The sequence below is a fragment of the Balaenoptera musculus genome, chromosome 10 (genome assembly GCF_009873245.2).
Source record: "Balaenoptera musculus isolate JJ_BM4_2016_0621 chromosome 10, mBalMus1.pri.v3, whole genome shotgun sequence".
Taxonomy (NCBI): domain Eukaryota; kingdom Metazoa; phylum Chordata; class Mammalia; order Artiodactyla; family Balaenopteridae; genus Balaenoptera; species Balaenoptera musculus.
Window position 1 is genome coordinate 76,765,498 of NC_045794.1, and position 12,585 is coordinate 76,778,082.

At 35.3% G+C, this 12,585-nt stretch overlaps 1 protein-coding gene and 1 non-coding gene across 3 annotated transcripts in view; both read right to left on the reverse strand.

The window, feature by feature from the left end:
- The window catches only part of EEA1 (early endosome antigen 1), a 135,926-nt gene that overhangs the window by 29,400 nt on the left and 93,941 nt on the right, over positions 1-12,585 (reverse strand). For both annotated transcript variants that reach the window (XM_036865414.1, XM_036865415.1), the window contains 4 exons: positions 9,370-9,573; positions 4,644-4,844; positions 3,402-3,515; positions 877-1,032 (listed from right to left, as the gene is read on the reverse strand). In XM_036865414.1, coding sequence (XP_036721309.1) covers positions 877-1,032; positions 3,402-3,515; positions 4,644-4,844; positions 9,370-9,573 — 675 coding nt within the window. The remainder of the gene's footprint in view (positions 1-876; positions 1,033-3,401; positions 3,516-4,643; positions 4,845-9,369; positions 9,574-12,585) is intronic.
- On the reverse strand, positions 7,467-7,595 carry LOC118902926. Its single transcript, XR_005021640.1, has one exon. It is a non-coding gene; the product is annotated as a small nucleolar RNA SNORA40 (small nucleolar RNA).

The following is a 12,585-nucleotide window of genomic DNA, read 5'->3' on the forward strand; positions in this document are numbered from 1 at the left end:
CCTTTCATCTAAAAAAAGAGACCAAAAAAAAAAGTTTTTCTGTTCTTTTCAACCATTACATCATGTAATTGATCATACCATTATCACTGACCACAAAGAAAAGGGAACCCATAAATAGAATTGTAAATGTAATTTTCTTCTTCCATGTTATGTTGGTATAGATGCACATATAGAAATATACATAGCCCATGATTCTATAATTGTACAGAAGTGCTTCATCTGACTGTGAAGGTATAAGTTACATATATAGTAACTTGAGAAATTTTTCTTTAACTTATAGAAGTTCTAATTTAAAGGACAAAGGACTCAGGTCAAATCCTTCTCTAATATGTGTAGTCATTTAATCTCTTTAGTATAAATCAATACTCTCACTTGAAGTTGTGTTAAAGAAAGAAGCAATTTACCATAGTGTAAATTATAATGGTTTTAATATATTAATTAGAAACAAAATCCAAAGGGTATAAATGTAAAATGTAAAAAAAGGAAGAAATATACCATACTGGAATATTACATTGGAATAAGGAGGGAAGGAGACAGGAATGATAGGGCAGAAGAGACTTCACAACAATAAAAAACTAAGTTCCTTGTAATTATAGAGTAGATCCTTGGTTGGTTGTCTCTTTAAAACACTTACACATTACAATGCAACCAGTATATATGTAAACTGCTATTTGTAAAAGCCATCCATTAGTGAAGAAATTAAAAGTAAAGGTGGAATTCAAAATTAAGACATGAAAAAACTACAAGTAATTTTTTAAATTGGTATATCACAACTTCACATTTGTTTGCAAATTTAAAATCTTTGATTCCTTCTAGGTCATCAATTCCCATTGCTACAGCAGTAGAAAATATGGCTACAGTTTCCTTTATACAAACCTTAATTTGACCTTCCAATTCTTCAGTTTTCTGTTCTAAAGAGAGGTATTTCTCTTTATATTCTTTAAGATGACTTTCCAGCTGACTGCAATGTTCTTGCTTATCCTGCAACTTTGTAGTGACCTGATCCAACTGAGTAGTGATCTTATTTAACTCCTATAAAAAGTACAATTAAAGATAACTTTGGTAAGGTTTACTTTGCTGTAATGCCCAAATGTTTGGTCAAAGTAAAGCAGAATACTCTAACTTTATTTAAGAAACTATTTTGAGTAAGACCATAGATAAGTCTAATAATATATCAGAGGTTATATTTACCCACCAATGGAAAGGACCTGAACTGAAGTTGTACATAGTCTGAGATACTACGTTTACATACGTTAAGAGCTCAATAACTTTTTCTAGGAAGAGTTATTTTAGGAGCCAAAAGATACAACAGAATATTAAACAGGCTAATAATAAAATAAACTTTTATACTATAATTAAATGTTTTCAATGTTCAAAACACCATTTTTTAATATAATTTTTTAATTACAGGGATTACATTATGATACTTGAACAATTCATTTGGAATATCTAGTTGCACAGAAAAAAACAAAATAAAAATTACTAGTAAATCCACTACACACAGATAATTACTATTAATGTTTTGATAACTCTCCTTCTAGTCTTTTCTGTATGTTAGTTTCTATTTTTTGATTTGTACTTTTAAAATAAAGGAGGTTGCTTTACATACTGTTTTACTGTAACCTCCTCTGTTTTTACATAACAATGCATCATGAAACTGTGACATTATTTTCTAAAATATCATTATACATGACTGTGTAAATTTCTATTTTATCGATACAGACCATTTTTTAGCCAAATGTCCTATTTTATATTCTTAGATTGCTACAAACCTTTCTGCAGATATGCAAACTGCATACTTAAAACTGTGATTATTTCCTTAGGGTAAAGGACTAAAAGTGAGCTAATGAATATGAAAAATCCTAAAGGTCTTAAAATAAATATATTGCCAACCAGCTTCCCCTACCACCATCAAAAGGTTGAACTAATGTATACTATTGCAAGCAATGTATGGAAGTGGCTTGTTCTTCTACACCATGTCCAATCCTTCCAGTGTTAAACACATACACACAAACATTTTACCTTAATAAGGGCATATTCCATTACTGTCTTAATTTGCAATTGGTTCTTAATGAACTTGAGGATTTGCTAATATAGTTTTGATCATTTACTTTTTTTTGTAGTCACTTATTTCTTATGTATAAGTGTTTTAAAGATCAAAAATATTAACCCTTCATCAGACATACTTCAGAAAATGTTTTATTCTTTTGCTACTTGCTTTAGAATTTTGTAATATTTTTGGCAGGTAAATTTTAAACTTTTATGTGATTATTCTTATAAATACTTTTTCCACTATAGTTCCTGGCACTGACCTAATACTTAGAAAATACTTTACAGATGTATTTAGCAATAATGTAAATAACAATGTAAAGTAAAAAGCAAGTTGTAGAACAATATATATAATGATAGTATATGTATAAAACAAAAAGATCTGTGTGTGTGTATATACACACACACATATATTTTTGTTCAATGTTTATATAAGTCTGGAAGGATACATACAAATTTAAAAGCAAAATTTCCATATAAGGAGAAAAAATGGATTGGGGTTAAGGGTAAATATAGAAAATGATTTTGTTTTGTTAACTTGATACACTACTATAAAAAATGTTTGGACCAACAACCAGTATTACTTCTCAAGCAAAAAGTAAACTTTAAAAATTCCTACCTGGTCAAAGGTAAGAAAAATCTACCAGCATTTTGACCTTGGCCCTAAAGGAGGAAGCTTTTATTCTACCAGAAGTGTTGAGAAGAGTAACTTGTGTATTCTTTCCAGCCCTACTTACTCCTACCCCCAAGAAAAGAGAGTAACTCTTACTATTGAGATAGAATACATGGTGCTCTTTTCCTGCTTCCAAGTGGGAAGTATATCTGGGTCACGGCCTGATTACCTACTTAAAACAGTTGTGGAAATCTGTCTCTTTCCCAGTCATTGGCACTTGATGGGATGAAGCAACAATTCAACAATTAGGAGTAATTATTTCAGCTCCACACCAAGGTCTATATTATGGGAGAAATACAATATTAAGAAGCTCAACCATAGCTGCACAAGTTGAGCTTTATCAAAAACAAAGATGATTTTTTTTTTTTTTTTTGCCACGCCTCTTGTCTTGTGGAATTCTTAGTTCCCCAACCAGGGATTAAACCCGGGCCACCATGGTAAAAGCACCAAGTCCTAACCACTGGACTGCCAGGGAATTCCCAAAGATGATACTTTTATCTCCATCTGTCTGACTCTTGCATCTACCACTCAACTGGTTCTGAACTCAGGGAGAAATTAAGGAGAATAAGCAAGTCAATCACAATATTATATAAAACTGAGTATCATTTTTACATGTTTCCAGTTAATTTATCTACCAAAACATTAGGTTATGGTAAGAAATTGCATCAGGTTCTCCTACCTGCTGTTTATCTTGTAATGCGTTTTGGGCTGTGTCCAAATGATTTTGAAGATCTGCTCTTTGAGCAGTTTTTGCTGCTTCTGCTGACAGCAATAATTCAGTTTTGGCTTTAATCTGTAACAAAATTTACAAGTCATTTAATTTGTATTTAGTTCTTGATTTCCCCTTGCTTGAGTGTACGTTACTTTTGTCACTAAATAATTTTAAAAAATTAAATCTTTTGGCAGAAAACATAAAGATTTAGACATTAAAAAATAAGTACGTGATAATCCCCCAAACAGGAATGAGTAGGAGAGAATACTCCTAATAATGCTTGAATAAATGATAAAAAGATGTCCCTATATAACAGCAAAACACTTATCCCTCTCTAAAATTGGACATCCACATATTGAATTATCTGTAACTCATCTAATAAATATATTTTTAAAAGAAAGAAATGTGTATCCTCTTTTTCCAAATTCTAATAGTATACTTATTTTATTATATTATTTCTGATTTTCAATGGAATTATTCTCCTCAAATAAAGAAAATTAAGGCTTAGAAATGTTTCTATAACTTTCTCTACTATAGTATAGAATAAAAAACGAATGATGAGAATGAAGAAAGAAATATGTCTTAATTCCCACACCATGAATGACTCACTGAGCAAGGCTTCCATATTGGCCTCTGAAAGAAAACACATTAAAATACATAATGGTACCATACAAAGTTGGGCTTTTTTTTTTTTTGGCCGTGCTATAGGCTTGCAGGATCTCAGTTCCCCAGCCAGGGGCTGAACCTGGGCCCTCAGCAGTGAAAGTGCCAAGTCCTGACCACTGGACCACCAGGGAATTCCCTAAAGTTTTTTTTTTTTAACCAAACATTTAAAAAAATCAAATTCAAAATAATTCAAATATATGTAACAGAAATCTAATGGTATAATAATATCAAACAACTTTGAACTTAGGAAACAATAATAAGGGCTTCATGAAAAAAAAAAGTGAAAAGATCTGGTAGTTTCAGGAAGAGTAATTTGCTGGGAGAGAGAGAGAGAGAGAGACGAGGAAAGAGAGAAGGCAACAGGAAAGCTCAACAAACTGTCTAAATACAACCTTTATTTAATTCCTATTCCTAATTTTTTTTTCCATTAATAAGTAAGGCAGGGGGTGGGGAGGGAGAGAGAAACAATTTAAAATATGTGATGGCCTAAAATTGGTGTTTTAGTCACGCAAACTCATATTAAGTTACATAATTCGATATTACCTGTATATCAAGCTGGGAGACCTTCTCCTTGCTTTCATTTAACTGACTACTTAATTCATTAATGCTGGATTCTAGGGAAAGGACGCGGTCTTGTGCAGCTCTGAGATGTGCCTTCTGCTCTTGCACCTGGTCATGCAAATTCTCCTGGGCTTGTTTATGACTTTCTGACTGATTCTTCAGCTTCTCTGTTAGTTGAGTTACCTACCATATAAGCAAGACTCTAATTACGAAGGTCACAAATGATGTAACTAGAAACCCAAATTTAAGCATCATGAGAATGTTAAAGTGCTCTACGATAGATTATCTTAACTTTTTTTCGAGAAACATTATTCACATCTTTCCAAAAATAAGTAAACATAATCTCTCAAAATCATAAGAATAACATCAAATTCAGAGATTCCTATTATTTTTAAAACCAACTCTACTGAACTATAATTTAGATGTAATAAAATTCACCCAATTCAATTGTACAGTTTGAGGAGAGCTGATAAATACATACATTCATTTAACCATCACCACAATCAAGCAAGAGAACATTCCGATTACCCCCAAAAGTTTCCTCATGCTCCTGTGCACTCAGTACCCTCCGCTCATCTCTGGCCCCAGACAATCACTGATCTGATTGAGTAATAAGAGTTCCTTATATATCCTGGATGTTTCTGAATTGTCAGATATAGGTACTACACATATTTTCTCCCAGTCTGTCTTGGCTTTTATTTTTGTAATGGTGCCTTTTGAAGAGCATTCATTTTTCATTTAGGTGAAATCCAATTCATCTGATGTTTCTTTGGGGTACTCTGGTTAGAATTCATTGAGTTTCTTAGATCTGTGGTTTCATATTTTTAATCAAATTTACAATTTTTTCAGTCATTATTTCTATAAATATTTTCCTCCTCCCCACTCTTCTTTGACACTCATTATATGTATGCTAGATTACATGATACTATCCCACAGGTCATTAAGGCACTGTTCATTTTTTTTCCAGCCTTTTTTCTCTCTGTGCTTCATTGTGGACAGTTTCAATTACCTTGTCTTAATGGTCACTGACACTGTTTTCCATTTGCTTAATCTATTATATTCATCCAGTGAAATTTTCATTTCAGATTTTTTTTAATCTCTAGAAGTTCTAATTTTCATTCTTTCCACTTCTATTTCCATTATTATAGTTTTTTCTTTATATCCATAAGTATATTTTATTTTTTTAAGTGTAAAGGGTTTTTTTTTTAATTATGTGTAACATAGGCAAAATTATTTTATTTATTTATTTATTTTTGGCTGCGTTGGGTCTTCGTTGCTGCCCACGGGCTTTCTCTAGTTGCGGCGAGCGGCGGCTACTCTTCGTTGCAGTGCACGGGCTTCTCTGATTGTGGTGGCTTCTCTTGTTGTGGAGCACGGGCTCTCGGCGCGCTGGCTTCAGTAGTTGTGGCACAAGTGCTCAGTAGTTGTGGCTCACGGGCTCTAGAGTGCAGGCTCAGCAGTTGTGGCACATGGGCTTAGTTGCTCTGGGGCATGTGGGATCTTCCCGGACCGGGCCTCAAACCCATGTCCCCTGCATTGGCAGGCAGACTCTTAACCACTGTGCCACCAGGGAAGTCCTGGCAAAATTATTTAAGTCAATAAATTTTTAAGGAATTTCACAAGTTCTGATTCTTTCCACTGCCAATCACCTTAGTTCCTCCAAACTCAAAATCTTCAAGATAAAATAGCCCTTTCAGAAAGTTGTCATGTGAGTCAGCCCACAATTCTTTTAGTTGGGCTTCTTCGATCTCCAGTGGAATACGAACACACTTCAAAATTCCCCACCTGTAATCTTTGGGATCCAATTTCCTCAAGCAATTTACTTTAGGACCACGTTTAGGGTCAGGAGACGGATCTGCCTGGTTTTGAATTTGACACCCTCTAAAAATGTATTAGGCTCAAATCATATTCACTCCTAAGCTATCACACCCTAGAACAATACAGATCGTTGGGATATGCCAATACCTTTTTAATATGATTTTTTTAATTAATTAATTTATTTATTATTTATTTTTGGTTCCATTGGGTCTTTGTTGTGGTGCATGGGCTTCTCATTGCGGTGGCTTCTCTTGTTGTGGAGCATGGGCTATAGGTGTGCAGGCTTCAGTAGTTGTGGCATGCGGCTCAGCAGTTGTGGCTCACAGACTCTAGAGTGCAGGCTCAGTAGTTGTGGCGCACAGGCTTAGCTGCTCCATGGCATGTGGGATCTTCCCGGACCAGGGCTCGAACCCGTATCCCCTGCATTAGCGGGTGGGTTCTTAACCACTGCGCCACCAGGGAAGCCCGCCAATACCTTTTTAAAATCCAGACACTGTGTTCAAGATAAAAGCCTAAAAAAAGAAGCCATCTTTGTTTCATGTCAACATTAAAATTAGAGTGCTAAATCAATGCAGCTGATAATTTAAAAGCTTAAGATATGAGGGAAATTATCAGCTCTATAATCCTGGAAGCAATCTTTATGTTTATCAATACACCCCCATCATTTGATTCTCTTTTAGGTATCATGTTCCTTCTTATCTGTATCAAAACTCATACTGGGGCTTCCCTGGTGGCGCAGTAGTTGAGAATCTGCCTGCCAATGCAGGGGACACGGGTTCGAGCCCTGGTCTGGGGGGATCCCACGTGCCGCGGAGCAACTGGGCCCGTGAGCCACAATTACTGAGCCTGCGCGTCTGGAGCCTGTGCCCCGCAACAAGAGAGGCCGCGATAGTGAGAGGCCCGCGCACCGCGATGAAGAGTGGCCCCCGCTTGCCGCAACTGGAGAAAGCCCTCGCACAGAAACGAAGACCCAACACAGCCAAAAATTAATTAATTTTTTAAAAAAACCAAAAAACTCATACTGAACACTGAGTTCTGGGTTGCAAAAGAGGATGTATTTTTGCACCTGTCTATAAGTCTTTGTCCACAAATTAAACAAAAACAAACACAAGTGCTATATAAGTATATTTTTAAAGCTGTGTTAAAGTACTTGTCTGATGACTCTATCCTCTCTCATTTCAGGTTCTATCTCCATTGAATCATTTTTCTCCTGCTTACAGCTCACATGTTTTCTGCTTCTTTGTGTGTCTAGTAATTTTTTTTATATTTGTTGTGACAAGTCTGGATTTTGCTGTCTTCTTTCAAAGAATGTTGAATTTTACTCCAGCTGACAGTTAATATACTTGTGGTTCAGCTGGACCCTTTCCAGGCTTGTTCCTATGCTTCTTAGGTCAGGTGTAGGCCAGCTTTCAGTCTAGGGATAGTTTAGCTTTACTCCAAAGGGGTGACATTTCTGGGGTTTCTACTGAATGCCCCCAAGTGTTCAACCATGTCTTTCTGCTCTGACTGGCTAGAACTTGAATGTTTCCCAGCTCTGTGAGTTCTAATCATTTTTCAGCTGCAGCTCCTAATAATTGTTCACTGCCTGGCCTCATGGAATCTCTCCTTATGAGTGTAAAGATTAGCATTCATTGAAAGGTTCAAGTGTATCCCTAAGCAGATTTCTGGAGCTTTTTCTCTACATTGTTCCCTCCTCTCTGACATTCTGCTCTGCAAATTTGAGTTCAACCTCCCTGAACTTCAAACCTCTCATGTCTTAGTTCGTGAGACCACTGTGCTTTCCTTGGATTCCCCCGACCTGCACCAGTCTGAAAAATGTCTCTGGGTCAAAAGTTGGAATGGTCAAAAGGCTCACTTCACTTGCTTCTCTTCTCTCAGGGATGAAAACCTGCTTGTTGTACAATGTCTGAAAACAGTGGTTTTACACAGTTTTTTCTACTTTTCTAGTTGTTTACGGTGGGAGGACTTAATAGGTATCAGTTACTCCAACATTGCCAGAAGCAGAAGTACATAAATTTGACTTTTATTTATTCTTTTTTCAAAATTGTATATGCGTTTCAGATCATATTTGTATAATAAGCAATGTCAAGTTGTATGCAACTTTTAACTATAAAAACTAGTCTAAATAATTCTTCATAAAAACTGGTAACCTAGGCTAACTTTGAAATTTGGGGGAAAAATTTGTGTTATATTCTAATACCCAAATTAGAAAAGTGATATGACCTACTTATACTTTAATACTTTCTCGTTTAGATAATTAGAATTCTCTTATTTGACAATTCTTCCCAAAAGTGACTATACATTCTTTACAGTTTGAAAATGTATTAAGCTAAATTTTATAAGTTTCACTTAAACTAACACACAGATGTTAGAACGATAAGGCAACTTACCAAAGTTATTATTAGCTATGTATTCCAAACACATATACAATATCAAAATACAGGTAACCACTAAGCCTGGTTATTAACCAACACATAGTAACAACTAACACTTGATTAGTGGTTTTAGTTTATAAATATATTTTGTTATTTACTTTTTTCAAAACATCACAAAATGTCATGAGGCAAGTATATATTATTAATTACTTTTCAATATGAGCTAACTATACTTTTCAAATGAGCTAACAAGGTGAAATGATTTGCTCATGGTCATCACAGGTAATAAGTTACATCCTGGGACATGAACTGAGAGTTCCTTCATCAAATCATGTTAACTTATTTTCACTACAATAGCAACCCACCTCTAAGGTAAATGAGATGGTATTTGTCAGAAATACATAATAATTTTTAAAGTACTAAAAATAACAGAAGAATCATTTAGATAAAGCACTTAGTAAGATTTAGAGAGATAAAAGTAAATTTTAGAAATAGAATACACTTGACAAGCTTACGTGTTCTTGTAATGTATGGTTTTTTTCTTGTAACTGGTTAAGAACAGCAGTCTCTCCCTCACCAGCCTGAATTTTTGCATAAAGGTCTTCTCTTTCCTTTTCTAGTAAAGAAATATTTTCTTTACTCTTCTGTAATAAGGCTTCAAGGTTCTGGATCTTTTGGTCCTTATCACCAATTTGACGTAGTACTTGTTCCAAATCATTCTGTAAAGAATTGAAAACTACTACCTTAATGATAGAGAACTTAAAAAGTTATTCCTCAAACAAAATGATAATAAATAAATTTTAAGACTCAAACTCTTAGTCTTACACATTTTTTACTAATCATTACATCTTAACATGGCAAATTTAATTAAATAATTAGAACTATATACTTCACAATATAAACCTATATTATTGATAATAAACTAGAATTTAACCAAAATACCCCTTCAATTAACCACATTCTTACTCTCACACTCTGAGCTCACCACCTACGACGACTCTTGTTTACTCCATTTCAGACACGTGGGACTCCTCATTATTCCTAATCACACCAGGCACATGCCCACCTCAGAGCCTTCACACCAATTGTCTCTTCTGCCTGGCACACTTCCTCACAGTCACATGGCTCATTCCCTCTCCTTCCAATGTTTGCTCAAATGCCACCTTCTCAATCATGCCTACCCTGATCATTACATTTAAAATTGCAGCCTTTCCAAATACTCCCTCTCCTGAATATTTTTTCTTTCCATAGCACTTATCTTCTAACACTAAATAATTTACTTATCTTTCATGTTTATGTGCCTCCCTCTGCCCCCTCACAAGAATGTAGGCTCCAAGAAGGTGAAGATTTTTATCTGTTTTATTCATCGAGGTATCCAAGACCTGTATGTTCTAAGATATTTACTGAATGAACAGAAAAGTAAGTGATTGTACTCTAACGCACATACACTCATGAAAGATCATTTCAATACCCCAATAGGACTTTTCTGTCACTACATCAAGGGATCCCTCTTCTTTACTTCACCAAGGACCGTCATGTTACACAGAGCACTTGCAAGAGCCCACATCCAGAGCAACATTCATTAATGTTGAGAGCTATCTGACCCAGAGCCTTTGCCTCTGCCTCAGTCATTCTAAGAGAGCCAGAGAGCCTCTACCCAGAACAAGGCCCTAACAAGCCCTTATGCAAACTTTATAGCAGCCCACACCACCTTCCTGAGACAGAGCCAGCAACCCCCTGGTACCCTCAACGAAGTGTGCCAATATTAAAATATGTGAGATCAGTCACCTCCAAACATGCTTCTCATCCCTCTAAGTTTCAATCACGAAACGATGAAAAGCAACCTAATCTCTCTGCTCTCATCCTCTGTTCCTGCCACTAAGAACCCTCTCTGCACATTCTACCAATCTTCTGGAAACACAGTTTCAGGGCTAAGCTTTTTCTAGAACTATCACTCTATTTCCAAGTCTAACTGAAGTTTGGTGCTCCCTTTACAGATGCTGATTCCCCATCAGCCCTCTCTGATATGTAAGGACTGTTCTGTTGGGCAAGCAGGAGAGGTTGACTTTTTCTAGATTTCTTCACCGCCATTACTCTCTCCCTCAAGTAAAAGGTTTATGCTGCTTTGGGAATTATGTATTCATTTATTCTACCATCTATGCTGTGTTGCTATCATCTATAAATCCCTACCTCATTCACTGAAGACTTGAGACCTGATTTAGTCTTTCTCTCAATCCCAATTTCTGCCAATTTCCTGGGAAATACAAAATACATAGAGAATTAAGAGTACAGCCTCAACATTCATATCATCTTAATTCCTGGACCTTTATTCATTCTATTCAATCACTCACATGCAGGATCTTGTGATCACCTGAAATTGTTCTAGATTAAAAAAATGTCAATTATCTTACTCTGTGACCACAACTTCCTGACCGTCTTCCAATTTCATGACCTCATTTCTGCTCTTCAATGTTAAAGAGACATTAACCTCAATTTTATTCTAGCTTATTTAGCATACACCTAGCTTTTCTTCCTGAACCTCATATATGGATATGAACTAACCTTAACTATTCTTTCATCTACATTCTCCATTTCCTTTTACCCCCCAAATTTCCAATATAGCCACTCCAAAAAAAACCCAATCCTAGATCAATGGTGCAATCTGCTTTCTCCACACCTACATTTCTGAGCACTATTAGAGCAAAATCACAAACCTCCACAGATTGGTGCCACCACAAATTTCTAGACTCCAACCTCTATTATATACTCAGAATCATCTTTTCACTCCTGTCACTTGAGTGGGGTTCTCAAATATTCCCCTAAATAACCATTTAAAAGCTTAATCTTAATCTCCAAATTCTTAATCTCTATCTCCAAATTCTTAATCTCTGTCCACTGGACATTCAGCTATTACTATTCAAACTTAACCTGGGGGGTGGGCGGTGCTAATATTATCTTCAGGAATGACCTACCATGATTTTTCTTCCTCTTACCTATAAAATTATATATAGACATATATAATTCAAAAATATTTACATACTACTATATGTAAAATAGATAACCAACAAGGATCTACTATATAGCACAGGGAACTGTACTCAATATTTTGTAACTGTAAAAGAAAAGAATCTGAAAAAGAATATATATATATATATATATATATATATATACACACACACACATATGCATATGTATGTATGTATTATGTATCACTGAATCATTTTGCTGTATACCTGAAACTAACATAATATTGTAAATCAACTATACTTCAATAAAAATAAATAATAAACTAAAATATATTTAAATACACACACACACACACACACACACACATCCTTTCTTCAAAGGATATCCTTCACAGGATAAGTTTGAATTTACCACCACCCACTGTATCAGTGACATCATAGCTTATGAATACCTTATTCCTTCAGTCACCTCCCCTTCTCCAATATCCTCAATTATTCCCTCTCTACTAGTCCCTTTGTCCTACATAATAAACATATTCAGGTATCTCTGGTTCTCAAAACCACTTCCTAGACCAAGTCCCACTCCAGTTTCTGCCCAGTCTTTATGCAATTCACATTTTAATTTCAAAAGTAATGCATATTTACTTTCCCAACTCCCTCATCTCTCATTCACTCATCAATCAAAAATCAGACATTCATGTCCATCACTTTATTGAAATTATGTTTCACAAAGTCACTAATTCTTAACTACTTAACCTAATGAAT